The sequence below is a fragment of the Pleurodeles waltl genome, chromosome 5 (assembly GCF_031143425.1).
Source record: "Pleurodeles waltl isolate 20211129_DDA chromosome 5, aPleWal1.hap1.20221129, whole genome shotgun sequence".
NCBI lineage: Eukaryota > Metazoa > Chordata > Amphibia > Caudata > Salamandridae > Pleurodeles > Pleurodeles waltl.
In genome coordinates, this window is record NC_090444.1 from 1,769,291,356 (window position 1) to 1,769,309,382 (window position 18,027).

At 44.9% G+C, this 18,027-nt stretch overlaps 1 protein-coding gene across 1 annotated transcript in view; it reads right to left on the reverse strand.

Annotated features, from left to right (window-relative positions):
- DNAH14 (dynein axonemal heavy chain 14) overlaps positions 1–18,027 on the reverse strand; it is a 923,784-nt gene that overhangs the window by 501,085 nt on the left and 404,672 nt on the right. The window contains exons 40-41 of the mRNA XM_069236199.1: positions 10,754–10,971; positions 5,823–6,075 (exon numbers count right to left, since the gene is read on the reverse strand). Of these exons, the coding sequence (XP_069092300.1) occupies positions 5,823–6,075; positions 10,754–10,971 (471 nt within the window). The remainder of the gene's footprint in view (positions 1–5,822; positions 6,076–10,753; positions 10,972–18,027) is intronic.

Below are 18,027 nucleotides of genomic sequence, written 5' to 3' on the forward strand. Positions count from 1 at the left end.
AATTATCACAAATAACAACACCCTCTTCTTCACCTCGCCGCAACAAGCGCAAGAATGGCTGGACACTCTGGGGATGGCTGGGAAAGAAAGCCAGAAAAGATCCACAAATTCGCAAAAGGAACCACATGGGAAAAAGGGGAGATGCCTCACGAGAGCGGCTCCGCCGCGCAGTCAGGCACTGCAGGAAAGGGAAGAGGCGGTAGTAGCCCTGGAAAAAGAGGGCTCCGCACCCCCACCCGACTTTCAGTCAGACCAGGAATCATTATCCGATGGTGCCTCCTGCTCATCACTAGATGCGACGGAGAACCTGCCATGAATCACCCCCGGAACATCTGACAAAATCATCTGAGAAACAGATGACTCCACCACATGCCCCGGGGAAAACCAAGTGAGAAAGAATACACCAGACCAGGAACACTGCGGGACATCCCGGCAGTCACAGGATTGTGAAACTCGCTGGATCCCGGGAAAGTAAACACACAACGAAACTAGACTGCAGGCTGGCCGGATGCGTGGCGTCGCCGCTATCCAGAACTGCAAGTAACACTGGGGAGCTGGGGTGAGGGGCCTATCACTGGGCGAACCAGGGATGGAAGGGGGCCAATGGGTTAAGCACACGGATCTCGCCTCAGCCCCCATACATATAATGTTTTTCCAGTTGGGGAAGGTTTGGACGGGGAAAGTTGGAAATCCAGTCCTGGGGAGAGGTAGTTTGGAAATGAAGACAATTGTTTTGTTAGTAGTTAATAAGCTTAGTATATGTGACCCAGCTCCAGGCTACATATCCCCCTGGCCAAACCCCTGACTACTGTCCTATTCGAAATGGACACCTGTCAGAACCCACATATCACCCCCCCCGCCCATAGATTACGGATAGGGCGTTAGACTATAAGCTACTCACCTGGAACGTCAGAGGACTGAATAGCATAAACAAGCATTCTAAAGTATACAACCAGCTCAAAAGGCGAGGCATACACATAGCAATCCTACAAGAAACACATCTCATAGGTCACCGAACTATCGAAAAGATGGAGAGGACAGGTGTACTCCACAGAATACTCAGCTTATGTACGGGGTCCTGCTGTTAGTCCGCCCTGGGGTCCCATTCCAAAAAACGAACAAATTTATAGATAGGGAGGGACGATATGTACTAGTGACAGGGCACCTGGAGGGCGGGATGTCAACCTAGGGGGTATCTAGGCCCCTAACCAAGACCAAAACATCTTTCTAAACGCACTCTCACATAAGTGGGGATCACATTTAACTCAGGCCACAATTGTGGGAGGTGACTTTAATTGTATTGCAAACACCGAGATGAATAGATCCCACCCGCCTCTAGCGCACTCCTCTATAATCAAGACAGCCAAAGGTTTCACAGATTGGCAAAGGGACTGGGGCCTGATAGACTCCTGGAGGCACCTCCACCCACAAGAGAGGGACTACTCTTTCTACTCGCCCATGCATGACCTGCATGTCCGCCTGGACACTTTTTTAACATCCCCTGACGTGAACTGTACAGTACACAGTGCAGAATATCTCTGCCGTACCATATCCAACCACAACCTGTTACTGCTTGTATTAGATTGGAAAAGAGAACGTCCCCAGATACCAGATTGGAGGCTCAGTGCCGAAACACTAGAAGATAGTGCCTTCCGTCAAAACATTAGAGACACAATCAAAGAATACTTTGAGCACAACCAGGGCTCCGCATCCTCCCGAACCCAAGAGTGGGAAGCATTTAAAGTGCCTGTAAGGGGTCTCTGCATAACAGGGGTAATGGGGGTCAGGAAATCCTTAGAGGGAGAAATTGACAAATACGAATCAGAACCGAGAACCCTTGAACGTAACAGACCAGACAACCCAGAACTTGCCCCGAACATATCTGAGACTAGGAATAAAATAGCGGAGGCTTTGGAAAATCTTAGATGCTTTGACTATAAGAAATACACTCCCAGACAGCACGCAGAACGAGATAGAGCACGGGCATTGCTGGCCTGGATCGCTGCTCCGCCAAGACAGCAATCACTGCTGATGGAGTTGGTGGACCCAGTAGGAGGGAGATTATGCGGTCAGGGCAAGATTAATACGTGCTTCACTGAATATTACTCAACTCTGTACGCCCCTCCGACAGCACCCCTGAGGCCCGAACAGTTGCGCAGCCTTGTAAACACCCAGCTTTCCACTCTGGGCAGGGATGACCAACAGACACTGGGGGGATTGATAACTCCTCGGGAGGTGACGTCGGCAGTGGAGGCGATGGCTAGAGGGAAGGTACCCGGGGCAGACGGACTACCGGTAGAATTTTATAAAGCATACGTAGATCTCCTAGCACCGCAATTGAGTGACCTTTACAAAGAGGCGCTTGAGAGTGGAAGTCTACCTCCATCCACAAACAAAGCCATTGTGGTCCCCTTGCCTAAGCAGGGGCGCCCGCCAACAGATGTACATTCCTACCACCCACTATCCATGCTTAACATGGACTATAAAATACTGAGTCGTACCCTTGCCACAAGATTATTGCCCTATATGGAACAATTGATCCATAGTAACCAAACAGGCTTCATTCCGAATCGTAGCACTGCTACTAATATTAGGAGACTAATTAAAATAATGCAATCGAGCTCCCCAACCCTTAATACAGCAGCTGTGATAGTGGTAGATATCGAAAAAGCATTCAATAGCTTCCGATGGGATTACTTAGAAACAGTAATGCAGCAGATGGGTCTTGGCCCGGGGTTCCTCAAATGGACGAAGCTACTCTACTCAACCCCCACAGCACGAGTCCGTACGGGCAAAACAATATTGAGATTGTATAAAATGGGAAGGGGCACAAGACAGGGATGCTCACTATCGCCCTTGCTCTTTGCTACTGCAATGGAGCCACTGGCGCAGATGGCTAGAACTGGGAGGCACTATGGGGGACTCACCATAGGGAAGCAGACACACAAAATTGCACTGCACACAGACAACATGTTTATATTCCTCAGGGACCCCAACGCGGAACTACCGGGAGCAATGGCTCTGCTGGAGCAGTTTGGCGACATGTAGGGACTCCACAAAAACTGGCAGAAATCCCTCCTTTACCTACTACAACAAGGAGCACCTCAGGTCCTAAAAGGACGAGGCCTGGGCTGGTCCCAGACCACGTTTCATTACTTGGGTGTTAACATATACCATGACATGGGAGATTTATTGGAGGGCAACGTGAGCAAGGCGATTCGGAAGTTGAGAACTGATGCCCAATTCTGGAAGACACTGCCCCTATCAGTGACAGGCCGGGTGGCACTGGTGAAGACGGTGGCCCTGCCAAGGGCTTCTCGACCTTGCCTGTAATAATCCCCCGCCCAATCTTCAGAGAGATCGACTCTATCCTTACTAGCTTTATATGGGGGCGGAACGTCATAGACTGGCCTTACACAAACTCCAAAGACCTACAACAGAAGGGGGGCTAGCAGCCCCAGATATGGAATTATACTATTTGGCGGGGCAGCTTTAATGGTTAGCTAGGAAATGGCACACAGCCTTCCTTAATGGGCCGGAGACACACGCAGAGGAGCTCCCAGCTACAGCCATTTTGGGGGTACTTCTCACGCCAGGTGGGAAGCGTGGGACAGGTTCATTAGAGTCTCAAGTACTGAAGCACTGCTGGAAACGCAGCTTGCAGAGCACACGAACCACACTCCCATACTCACCGAACCTCCCCTTGACAGCCTAACCGCACTACCTGGGGGCAGTAACATTATGGGAATTATAAAACTGGGGGTGTCTGGTGTTACCTTAATGGGGGACCTTTTTAGAGACGGGGAACTGATAACAGATGGAGACCTAATGACTCACCATGGAATCCCGGCAGGGCTGTTCCTTACGCACAGAGCACTCATAGCACTAATACAAAGACACTGGAAACAAGGTTCAAAGGAACCCCCCACACACGCTGGATGCCATAGTATCTGCACAATTGGAGGAGATAAGAAAGTGATATCAACACTTTACAAAACATTACAAAGAGATACACTACACCCCCTAGACAAGCTGAGGACCCAATGGCAAGCTGACACTGAGGAACACACAGACGATTTACTATGGGGGAAAATTACAACACACATCTATAAAGTCTCCAGAAACGCCTGCTTCAAGCTGATTAATCTGTACATATTTCACAGAGCATACCTAAGCCCCGTAAAAGTAGCATCAATGAATCATAATGCAAACCGTGCATGCCTTCGGTGCACGGAACAAGAAGCTGACCTAATACACATTCTCTGGAAGTGCATAGTAGTGAAACAATACTGGGAAGAGATATTAAATAACATCACAATAGTATCAGGTAGAAGGCTCCCGCCCACCCCAACAGTGACATTACTGGGGGGCTTCCCCAGACTCCACCTGAAAAAAATCATGAATAAATACATAGATCTAGCATTGATACTCACGAAAAGGGAGATTATAATGCATTGGAAAGACCCAAGGGGCCCACAGACATCAAGGTGGAGAGACACACTAGTCAAATGGGCTGAGGCAGAGTGAGAGGTCCTACACCAGGAAGTGGCAAAGGGGGTAGTGAGTGTGGATGGGACCCGGGGATGGGACCACCTACTCGACCGCTTGAAAAACCCACAACATGGCTCCAGGGAACAGAGTGCATCATCAGAAGAATCAGATGTGGCAGAGGAACAGCCCAGTGACACATACACAGGCTCAAAATGTGTCATGCAGAGACTAGGTGGGATTGTTAATGACAAAGGCCAGAGGGGAAGTTAAAAATAACAAAAAGAACTGGAGCGGACACAGGGGGAAGGGGCAAATGGGGGATAATGCGGGATAAGTTGTTTAGTCCTTATTTGTTGACAGAATACCAATAAATATATAAAAAAATTAAAAAAAGACTGAACACATGAACATGAGAACAGACTGTGTTCCTTTGGTGCTGCAATTCTTTCTTTAGGGTACTTTCAGAGCAATGATTACAGAACTGACCTCAACCTGCTTGGTTCAGTGATGGCCAACCTAGCAAAACACCAAGATACCATGTCAAATTACATAAAGCAGACCAAAAATATGACTTTATTCTTGTAGCTCTTTTTAAAGGGGAAAAGCCATTGTAGCCTACCCAATGAAATAGCACATTGAATATTGTCACTGAAGGTACAGATGAATTCCAATAATTGGGTTGTCTAACTTTTCCACATGTTGTACCAATGCCTTGTGGGCCTCTACGCTAGACTGGCCATAGACTTTTTGTCATGTCAAAAAGGTTTACTTTGATGTTTGCTTTCTGTATCATCTGCTTCCAACAGGTAAGTTTTGCAAAGGCAGCTTTTATGCCATACTTTAGATGCTCTGATGTGAGTGAAACGTACATGTGATATCTGACTTGTATGGCACTGTTGACGTTTATGTGCAATATAACTGTGGCCTCACATATTAGTCTTACATGCAAGTTGGCGTTAGCTAATGTTGCGCCTCGTTTAATGGTGGGTGCATATGCACTAGGAGATATTCAGCAGTCTCCCAGTTCTTGGAGTCCAAACACAACATCATATCACGTCCCATAATAGCAAAAAATCAGGGGAGACCATGAGAAAAACGTGCCTTTTGCTACAAAATCTAAAGCGTTTCTTTTAGTAAAAACTGTTTTCGTATATGATCATGGTGCAAGTATAATGAAAGTGGAAATATGGCATGAAAGCACTGGGGTGCTTGGCTATTCTGAGCTTCTAACTCAGTTTATATTTTGTTGCAAATTAACAGTGTAGCCAAATACATTTCCTAATATGAAGTAATGTATTTTTTCCAGCGTACTGTAAAATGTTGCTACTTACTCTCACCGAAGCCCCCATTCCTGCTGATGAAGTCAAAGAACGCATCCAGAATTCTGCACAGATTCATTACAATTCCAATCTCCTGTGCTGGCAAAGGCTGCATCTTCCGATGTCTATGTACAAAGTTCAGTCCTTCTTCCATACTTTTAGCAAATAAAGTGTGAAGAAATTGTGCTCCAGCAGAAGTTATCTTTGTAGAAACACGTGAGATCCAAGTTCTCATATAGGGCTGCCAACCTAGATCAACAGGATCCTGTGGAAAAGAAGCTAGTTTAATTACATGCAGTGCTACAATAATGCTAAAATACTGGGTAGTGGTATGATTATTAGAGTGGTGTACGAGATGCCATTAGCCAGTTGCAAAATACAACACAACAATGTGACTCAGACAAGGACACCCAATTTAAAATTATACTCCCTTGCATTCAAGGTTACAGTTAATTTCCAATAGGAACTGCAAAATCCATTGTGATGTGCAGCGCTTACAATTTGACTTGTGGACCACACACAGACTTGGCAGCAATGGAAGGGGTGTACAAGGGGTCCTATGCTGTCCAAAGGGAAGTTCAACTAGAAAGACAACGGCTAGTGTGAAAACATCCCTTCCTCTAGAATCCCACTGTCCATATGATTGAGGTGAATTCATGTTAATAATTAGATTGCTACCCATTCTATCAAACCAAGAATAAGGGGCCGAAAGACCACAGCCATTCCCTGTTGCCCTACATCAGAAAGGAACTTTCATTTGAAAGTAAAATAAAGATTTACTATGAGTAGAAGACCTCCATTTGGAGATAAAGGCAATGCCAAGAGAACACGACTAGACAAAGTTGAACCCTAATCTGAATCCTAGGAGGGATGAAAAAGGAACTTAGGAGTCAGAAACACATGTACTCGGAATCTATGTCCATCTCAAGCAATGCAAGGGATTTTGGAAACGCCTACATCCCCTTACACTTCCTTTCTTCCTTCCTATGAGAGACCATAAACTACAGAAGAGAATAATAACATCAAATGTTGTGAAAGGATTCACTTTGGCAAGTCAGCTGCTAAACAGCCTTTGCTGATGTCTGGGCTGTTTAACCAGCAGTTCCCAATGAAAGACCATAAACAAGGACACACTAAGAAAAAACATACTTTATTTACTAGTCCAATTTCAATATCTGATCTCTGACGTATAAAAGGATTACCAAAACCTTCACAACTGGTTAGCCAAATATCCAGAGACCTGTGAGAGGATTAGAAGGAGCAAATCTTGATTTGCTGCCTGCTGGCCTGGATCCTTAGGGTCCTAATGATCGTCGTGGAATAATACGTTCCATACCATTGTTTTCATCACTTTACCTTTCCTTGCTTAGATACCCCCAAGATGGAATGGCAGGTGATGCAGTGGCCCAGTCAACCAACATCTCCCCTGCTTAGCTGGGGTCAATGTAGACCAGCAGGAGATGGAGGATTTCTCTCCCTGATCAGCAGTAGTTCTACATAGTCCGTGCCAGCTTAGGGCCTGCTCTCGATCTGCCAGAGAAAGCCGGCACAGGGTTAGAGAGAGATGATCAAATGAGGGGATTGCAGAAAGCCAAGTAGGTTTACAGTTTATGGAGTGGGGTTGCTGAGGGAGTTGGAGAAGAATGTCAGGATGTATATACAATACTTAGGAGTGGGAGCCTGAGTGAGGTGGGAGAAGAGGGGTGAAGGACTTTTCTGCGTACGGTCCCCACCTGACTCAACTGCCCTTGTACACAGAAACCATGAAATCATCCTGCAAAGGCACAAACACTACATAATATTACAGATATCACTGACAATGTAATTTTGAACCTTGGGATTCCAGCTATTACAGACAACCCAAGCTTTGCTCTTTTGGTTTAGGATGTCAAATTGAACGTCTTGTTAGGAACAACCCATTATTTATAACTGTCCCACTACCAATATATGTTGCTTTTGTTATTCACAAGTGCGTGCTCACAGTGAGGGGCACAGCAGACTAGATTCACAGTATCATTTTGCAGATATATGTAAATTTGCAGATTTCCCCAATACCAACTTTGTTTATGATATTTATTTCTGTATTAATTATGTGTTGCGTATTGTACACAAGCGAGGACAAAGGCAATAGGTCTTGCTTTAATGTGCTAATGCATGCAAACATATGCATACCAATATTTGTATGTAAACGTGCACTTGTGCCTATGTTTACCTCTGTTACAAGAGCTACTTGCTTTGCCAGTGCTTCTGTCACAATAAAACTGAGAGTGCTGTAAAAACAATAAGCACCTGCTTTAGTCAGAATCTTTGCTTCTAGCATTGTGTAAAATAACTCTGGCCTGGGTATTTGCAGAGCCTCTGATGATTCCTTGAATGGAAAGGTCTGTTGTATGTGCATCCCTTATTGCCAATGGTAGGACCTGACAGGACAGGATAGTCTTGCTGTCGCTAGAAGCTTACTGCTACCATGCTTTGACACTTCCAGACCTGGGGTGAGACTCCTGTTTCTGTTTTAGAGTGTGTTGCACACTGCGAGCCTGTGATCACGTCCAGCTCATAAAAATATCCTAGAAGGATTCTTTCTGGTGTTTTGTTTTTTATTGCCATTTAGTATAGAGCAATAGGTCAACTTTCTGTATTTTCAGGTACAGGGAGATTAAGTGATCTGCTTAGAATCACAGGATGTTGAACAGACAGAGCCACTCCATGCCACTCCTCTCCAGTCCGTTTCCATGACAAAACAACTTTCCAAAATGCACAACCCAGGACTCCCACTGAGATCACACATTCAGGCCCTCATTACGACTTCGGCAGTCTTTTATGAAGACTGTCAAATACGCTGCAGCCAGCAGATCGCCAGTGTTAGCGGTCTGCTGACCGCCCTATTACAAGAACTGAAAGGACTTCCGCCCGTTTAAGGGTGGAAATCCGACTCCGCCAGGCAGTTCCACCACCAGCACCGCCACGCCAACAAGACTCTGCCCATCATATTATGATATGTAAAATGGGGTGGGGAGTCCTGTACGGCGGTGCAGTGCTGGCGGTGGACCCATCCCCTTTCGGACGACCACCTCACCAGAAAAGGTGAGTTGATCATCCGAAAGGAGGGTTGTGGGAGGTGTTGGGTGCATGTGTGTGGTGTGTGCATGTATGTGTGCCTGAATGGGTGTGCGTGAGTGCATGTATGTGTGCGTGGAGGGCGTGTGGGTGTGTGCATGTGTGTGGATGAAGAGGGGGTGTGTGGATGAGTGTGGATGAAGGTGGTGGTGGGGGATTGTGCATGTGTGTGGAAGGAGTGGGGACGGGGGTGGGTGCACAAGTGTGAATTTGGAGGGTGGGGTGTGTGCATGTATGCTGATGAGAGGGGGAGGCGCATGGGGGTGTGTGAACATGTGTGTGTATGTGTCAGTGACAGGAATGGGGATTCCTGTCGCCAGGTGCGAGACCGCCATGCTTTTCGTGGGGGGCGACTGCCACGAAAAGCATGGCAGTATGCTGCCTCGTAATACGGCTGGCAGCCTGAGGCCTACCGCCGGCCGCGTCGGTGCGACGAATCAGCCAAACCCCACAACTTGTACTCGGCGGTCTTTACCGCCGGGTCCGTGACTATCAGACTGCAGCCTTGTAAAGACAGCCTCAATGTTTGGTGACATCTGAACTGAAAACAAAGGGCAATTGACTATTTCGCAAAAGCGCCACTGGTCCCTCAATTTTAGTGCTGATTATAAATCATCCCAAGCTGACTTCTGAATATCAAGTTTTCTTGAAGCTAGGGTTTCTTTATATAGTTTCCTTGATGCTTAACCTGCGCCTTATCCCTCGGAATGGACCTGAGTGCTTTCTGCAAATTTCATGCCTTATCAAACCAGCTACAACCTTAATTACCCCGCTTATCCTTTTTAGCAACTAATAACATGGATACCTTAACACAGATTGAGGTAAACCCAGACATGATTTGTTCTGGATCAGCTTCTAAGGACAAACAGGTGGAAATTGCCAGCTCCTCACCCTGTAGGAAGTCACCCAGGAGTTTCTTCCCATGTACCTTCTCCCATTTCCTCCTCACACCAAAACTGGGTGAAAAGGTTCTTCGTAGGGCTTTTTCAAATTCCACTCCCAGTGTCACTTACAAGTGAACTATACCATTGCTCACAAATGAAAAATCCGTAATTAGCAGGAATAAATCAGGCGTCACTATAAAAAAATAAATGCAGCTAGACTCACCATGGTCGGGAGAAGTTGGTTGTGCTGAACAGGAATTAAAAAAAGATCCAAAACAAAATGCAAGTGATATTTTATAAGGATCGTATTTAAAACCTCCCTCTAAAGGGTATGCATAAAATGTTTTGTTAACTCCCTATTTGGGACAATGAACTTATAATGTCTTAGCCCTCAGGTTCTGGAAAAGATCCTACCATTTTACCAGGAACACAATGCAAATGAGATGGGTGGATCTACCAGAGGACCAAGAGAGACTAAAAGGCTATTATATGTCAAATGCACTGGCCATTCACGGGTAAAGCAAGGAGCAATTATGTGTGGTTAATGTGAGAGCATGGAAGGAGTTACTATCTGAAGGGAAATGAGAAGGGATGATGTCCAAGTGAAAAACGGAGGTCCTGAAAGTGTAGATGGCTGTGTTTCTGTTTTCATGCTACCAGCACAACAGTTGCTGAAGATTTGCATCATATGTTTCATGGTAATATTTCAGATTCCCTCATGTTGGGTAAACACTCAAAAAACCTATCCCAGATAAACATGTATAACTAATATATTAAAAAAATAAAGTGAAATTTATACCTTATTAATAGATGTATTCAAATTATATTCACTTCTTTTAAGCAATTTGTTTTTTTCCTGCAGAAGGGCCATTGCTTTATCAAGATTCAAGAGCTAAAAAAATAATCTTGGTTAGAAGTGTAATATTCACCCAGGAAACTTACCATGTACACCATAGCACACCTGCTGATGGTAGCAGGGCTGGCTTGGGCTAGACTGTCCACCTCAAATATCATTCGCATTCCCTGTGGCAAGCGGATTCTCTCACTACTAGCAAGGCAAAGTGTTCTGGTGTCATCAAGCACGGTGTTCAAATTCTCAACCCATATGGTATCCACGGGACCGTCCAAAACTATCCAGTACCAGTCAGGAAATGAGTCACCTGAAAAAAAGAAATCACATTGTCAACACTTCTGTAGAACCACAAGCAAAAGACACATTAACAGGAAACTGTGTTAGGGTTAGATAATGTAAGAGACATTTGTGCAAATTAATCTATTTAACCCTATTTCACAAAGATATGCTGTGATATTTACAAATACTGGAGGCCTTAGAATAATCTATAGTTAAGGAGAATACCCCAGCCTTCCATGTCCTGGTTAATCATGTCTCCATTCACAATGTGATCTGCCAATGGTTTATGTAAACATATATTATATATGAAAATCTAATTTTGATACTTGTTGTGGAGGATAGGTACAGGAGAGGTGATAATAGTTTAAAAGAATTGTGAGGCAGGATAGAGCTAAACGTGTAATGGTTTTGGGACTGAATGGGGTAGATGGATCACAAACTGTCTTTGTTATAACAATAAATAAACTCAGCTATGTTTGTAGAGGGCCAATGCAGTGGGGGGAAAAAAGAAAGTGAGTTAATTGTTTTGCTTATGAGAGTAACATCTGAGGAGAAGTAGTAAAAGAACAAGACTGCACATAGTTGTGTAGTGAGCTGACAGCAGAGAGAGGGGCTTTCTGGTGGGCCTATAGGTAGACCTTCAGATGCTTAAGCTTAGGGATTTTAAAGTACTCAATTTGACAGAGAATGTCACCTTCGGATCTTTAAGTGTCAAATGATGGAGCTGGACCAAGGAGATGAGAGAAAGTATGAAGCAGTAGGGAGAATCTAAGGCTGAGGGAAGGCATCCCCAGAGTTAGGTAGACTAGGTCTAGTGAAGGAATGGAACTAAGTCTGATGGATTTGGTCAATGTATGAAGGAATGAAGTCTGGTGATTGTTATTTTTAGTTTGGGGCTGAAGAAGGTGGAGGGTTCAAAGTGATAAGTGTCAAAAAAGAGTCAGAGAGACGTTCAGGGCAAGAGATTTGCCGTGCCACGGAGGTGGAGTACAGTGTGTGTTTCAATGATCAGAGACAAGTTCACTGAAAAGGGTCTGCGGCTAGTGTTTCTTCAAACTTAGGTTCAGATGATGAAGGATTATGAGAGGAGCAAAGACAGGAGCAAATCAAGAAAGAAAAATCTCATGGCTCAGGGGAACTATAATGCACCACAAAGAGTAATCTGACCTGCTCTGGGGCTATGCTTTTATTATCTTATTGATGTGGAAGGTGATTTGGTGTGTAGGGCAGATATGGAAATCAAGGATTGTTGACAAGGAAACTGATCCTGCCACCTTTTTCCAGTTCATGGGTCTATGTTCCTTGAATTTGGCCACAAGCATTTCTGTATCTTTAGATTATAATTTGCGTCTATCGTTAGCAACCACGGATTGAACACAGTCTCCTATGCCGAAGACACCCAGCTGATCATCTTACTGACTGAAAACCACACAGCTGCCAAGAAGAATTTCCACAACGGGATGGAGGACGTCGCTGCCTGGATGAAGGAGAGCTGCCTCAAGCTCAACTGTGACAAGACCGAGATCCTCATCCTGCGACCCTCCACATCAGCCTGGGTCGACTCCTGGTTGCCTGCTACTCTCAGCACCCCCACCCCTACAAACCATGCATGCAACCTCGGTTTCATCCGAGATTCATCGCTCACCATGATGCGCCAAATCAACTCTGTCACATTCTCCTGTATCCACACAACTAGGACTTCTCTGGAAGATCTTCAAATGGATCCCAAATGACTGCCGCAAGACGGTAACCCACGCCCTGGTCACTAGCAGACTTGACTACGGCAACACCCTCTATGCTGGCACCACCTACAACGAAGAAACTGCAGCACATCCAAAACGCCTCCGCCAGACTCATCCTGGATGTCTCCCACTGCGAACACATCACCAGATACCTAAGAGACCTCCACTGGCTCCCCGTCGAGAAAAGGATCAACTTCAAACTCCTTGTCCATGCATATAAGGGTCTCTACCAACTAGGACTCACCTACCTTAACCACTACATCACCTTCTAATCCCCTGCTAGACCTCTCGGCTCCGCTCAACATGCACTATTCACCGTACCCCCCATATGGAAGATCTCGGCCGGAGGAGATCCTTCGCCTACCTCGTGGCAAAGAGCTGGGACACTTTGCCTCTTCACCTCAGGCAGTAACCATTGTTACCTCAATTCAGGAAGGAACTTAAGACCTGGCTCTTTGACTGAAGCACAGAGGACCAACACCTCCTTCCCCCCTCCACCCCAGTGCCTTAGGACCCATACGGGTGAGTAGTGTGCTCTACAAATTCTGATTGATTGATTTGGGTGTCTGCTATGAATTTAAATGTTGTAATGTGAAAGTTGCAATAATGAGTAATGTAAGAGATTTTGTTACAGATAAAAATTTTCGCCAGCGCAACTGCCTCAAGAAATAAGCACTGACATATGACACTAACCAAAATAACAGTGCCTGTTTCTTAGCAAATACATCTTTAGAGGTGCTTTCAAAAGCCAGAACAACTATCTGTCAAAGATGGAAAGATTAGAAATATTTACATAATGACTTGGAGCCCTTTCTGGATCCACCATAGGTAGCACTTCTTCCACCTTGCAAGGAGCCGGGGACTGTTCTGACTGGTTATGATGAAATTCAGTTTCCACTTTCATAAGCAAAGACTGCTTTATTCTCAAGTCACTGTGCCTTTAGAAACATTGCATGAAACTAATCCACGACTGGGCCTGCAAAACACTTATTCCTAGACCGCAGCTATCTCAGCCAGGAAAACTTTGCTAGAGTAAGGTATAGCCCACCTGTGCAAAAAAAGAATCAAGGATGGAGCAATTTACAAAGCTGAAACTAAGTTAAGATCCCCACTAAGCTCTAATCCACAGTGTTGGGAAAAACTGGTCAGTCATGATGAGTACTGAGACAGAGAAAAACAGAATTTCAAAAAAGAAAAGCTTTATTGGGCTTTTTGTTAAAAAAATGTAAAGCAACACCACTGAGTACTTGATGTTCTAGTGAACTGGAACATAGCCAATAGATGATCACATTCCGTTGAAGGATCCACTTGTAAAGTGATGTCTAAAGTCTGCTGAGAGCATCGTGCATGACAGTAGCATTGGTCATGAGTACTTACAAGAAAGAAAAACTGTAAATGTCAAAAAGAATTGTCTGACCTCCAAAAAAATAATATGGGATTGTCTCTCCCACTCTGTTCAAATGCTACTCCTATTCCAATCTTCCAAATGGACTTCTTCATAAGATGTACATTATCATCAGCAAGGCATCTGACACTACCTAAACCTGGAAGGTATCAATAAGTTCTCATCCTACGTTCACTAAACAAGATCTTGGTTACGTATTCTGTTTCACTGACCAGAAATCTAATATGCTAGCTGCCCAGATGCTATAACCAATGAGACGTCAACCACTATTCAAGCAACTTCGTCTGCAATCTCACAAGAAGCACAAACAAAATGCCCAACTTTCTCAGGATTTATACTAATTCAATCAAGTTAACTGCTGCAAACAAGGAATCATTCTGTTTAAGGTTTACACTTCCTCAAGAGTTAGGAAAGTCTTCATTGGTGAAAGATGTGTCTGATAGCTTGAAGGAAAAGCAAAACTCAAGTGGCAATGCCACAGTCGTTTGAGATAATGCAACAATAACCTTCAAGTACTACTTCAGAGAAGAATATACATACACTCCCTGTAAACCTACATGAACCACCTTCACTACTGCCAGCACTGTATAGAACGCCTGAGGCACTGAGATGAAGAAGGAGGGAGGGGGAAGAACTGAGAACTTTGACTGGGTTCCACCACAAACGTATTATTGGTCTCGTTTTTCCTACTTCAGTCTCCATAATGTCTCTGACAGTAACTGTGGTGCTTCCATACCACACCTATTATTACAGTCATTGGAGATATTGGTAATCTATGCTGCAGTACTGAAGGGATCACAATTTGTCCCCTGCACATGCTATATGCAACGAGGCAAAGCATGTGAAAATGTGTGTTAGCGAACAGATTTCTGTATGACATTCTGTATTTCTGGGCATTTGTTTTGGATAAATTCCTCCAGCTCTGAACTGGATGCATTAAGACCATAGGTTTTGTAATATAGATTTTAGCAGAAATCAACCAAATCAGTATTAAAAGCCCATTTGTAATGTGGTCCTTAGTAAAATGTAAGGCACACTACTTCTCCAAAAAATAAACTTATGTTCTAAAACTAAAATACTATACATTGTCTCTCAAGTATACAGCACCATAGTTGAGCTTGGTAGTTTTTTGTCATGCTTTCCAAGGGAACATGATTTATGCCGTAATGTGATGCAGTTGCATAATGCAACATGTATCAAAAGTGACAACCTAGTGTAAGTTTAGCTCAGCTTCATCTGAGCTCGCAGGGCCTTGATGCTTTTACCTTTAAGTGATTCAGAGTAATCCAAGGAATATGAGGTGAGGTAGCAGAGGGAACACAGTATTCATCCAAAACAATCTAATCAAAAGTATGTAACCTCTTGAAGTCCTTAAGCAGGAAGATTTCAAGAGTAACACCTCTTGGATGGATGCAGTGACTGTGTGAAATCAGGTTATCAGTTTTGAAGTATGTGAGTATACCATTGTAGTGCTTTACTCTCTCAGAATAGCGAAGCAGAGCAGTCCAAGGCCTGCTCAGGGCAGGTGGTGTCAGCAAATAACCCCAACCCACCAGTATGCAACAACAATACTCAATAAATGATTGCCCAGTCTGTGCCTTTTCTTTTAAAAAGGAAAAGCACATTTATTATGCACACACAACTATATACTACATTACAGATATATACAATCAGGTAGATCAAAATACCTTTGCTGATACCCTAATTAAAAAAAAAAAATCGTTATTAGTTTTTAAGCATTACATCCAAATGGTGCAAATCAGATACACCTAACAAACACAAATGATGGGCCTAGGCATAGGTATATTGCTGAAAATTTCAGTCGCTCGATATGGTTATAAACAAAAATCATGCAGGGAAGCAAGTAGAAGCATACAAAATAATGTCACGAATAGTAGCGAGTGAACCAAACGTTATAAGTGGAGGCGTAACATCCTGTCCATTAGAAATATGCAACAGTAAAACCAATACTACGTCCATAGTAACAACTGTTTGGAGGTCACATAAGGTGGTGAATGCGGGGCCAGCAGGGATATTAGACCTGTTTTGTGGGTATCGAGGTTCGGGAGGCATGGTGGGGAGAAGAAGGCTGAGGCGCACGGGCCTTGCAATGATAAGTAGGGGCGATGGCAGCTTTGTGCGGTCATATCCGTAGCCTATTTGCGGTCGCCCTCAGAGCCACTCGCCATGCCTCCCCATCTAGCAGAATGGTTTAGGAAGGAGGCTGGTGCAATTTATCAAACTTCAGTACATAGGTGTCCCAGACTCTTGAGGCTTCCTCCCCTACCCGTCCCTGTTGGTCAGAAGCAAGGGAGTCTGTCTCGGCTAGTGCCCTTTGATGTGGTGCCTGAAGCCAGAAGTTAATTGTGAGTGGCTGCGCGGCCCTCATACCATGGCTACTAGATGCTTAATGAGAACCAGGATGAGATTAACCATTCTCAGGTCATATTTGGAGTGTTTGCTGCATTCTGTGATTCCCAGAAGACATAAGAGCGGATCTGATGGCAATGGGACGTCAACCACCTCAGAGATTTGGGCCATCAGCTGGGTCCACAGGCAAGCTAATGACACACTCACAAACCATATGTAGGAATGTGGCACCCCCATGTCTATATATGGGGCAGGTGGGCGATACCATCCGGAACATCACATGGAGCCTGTGTGGTGTGAGGTACATTTGATGGATATAATTAAACTGCATGAATTTCAAGTGAGCGTTCCATGACACGCGCTTCACGTGCTCCACTGTCATCCCCCACTGCTTAGTAGTGAGCTCAGTTCCCAAACAATCACCCCAGTGCGGCTTGCTACGAAGTGCCGCCCCCTCTATCCCCCACCATCAGTACCAAGTAGAGTGTTATCACCCTGCGCCCCATGCCATGCGTGAGTAAACATTACAGTCCCTAAGGGCCAGCGTGAGAGCATTAGTGAGGAAGGAGCCTGCTCCCATCCCGTAAAGGTCTTGTGGGTTTTGAAACACATCCAGGGTACCGTCATTGTATAAATTACTCATGTAGACTATTCCAGCTACCTGCCATGTCGCTGGATCATGGACCCACATTAGTGCTCTTGCAGTGGGCACCACCCATATCGGGAGTTGCGGTGCATATGTATCTATTCCAGCGCAAGTTTTCCCAGGTCTATCTTGATGGACCCCCAGAAGTAAACAGCCACTCCAGCAAGCCTGTGTTATCCAACGATTCCATCATTGACACAACTTCCCTCATTTTGTCTCCCACTAGCCATCTCATGGGCTACTGTAACTGTCGCTGCAAAGTATAATTCAAGGTCTTGTACCCTAATCCCCCTTCTATTGCCAGACATTGTAGCAGTTGAATTGAGGCCCGTTTACGGGTTGGTCCATTCACTAGAGGTCAGACATCAGCCCTCTTAATTCCTTAAAAAAGGGCTTAATGGGCATTATTGGCAGTGCTTCAAAGAAATATAATGGTCTAGGGAGGCCTAACATTTTAGCAATAACCGCCCATTCCATGGCAGATAAGGCAGGCGTGTCCAGAAGGTCAAGTATCGTCGTATGGAAGTTAGGGCTTTAGAGTGGCTCTAGTCTATGAGATCCTTGTCCTGATGGTACACGTTCACTCCCAAGTAGTGGAAGGTTTCAAAGCTCCATGGGAGTCGTCTGGGCTCTAGGGCTTCCTTATCTCTCTGGGCCATCTTACTTAGAGGTAAGATACAAGATTTGACCCAGTTCACTCTCAAGTCCGCCAGACAGCCAAACTGATCCAGCAGGGCGTTGAGAGCACATCATCTGCAAAAAGTGGGATTGTATTTCAGTCAGTGCCGACTCGCACATCCCATGCAGGGCCCCTATTACGCAATAAGGCAGCCAGGGACTCCCTAGCCAATGCAAATATTATGGGTGAAAATTAGCAGCTCTGGCGGGTTCCCCTTCCTATTGCAAGCTGGTGCAAGATAT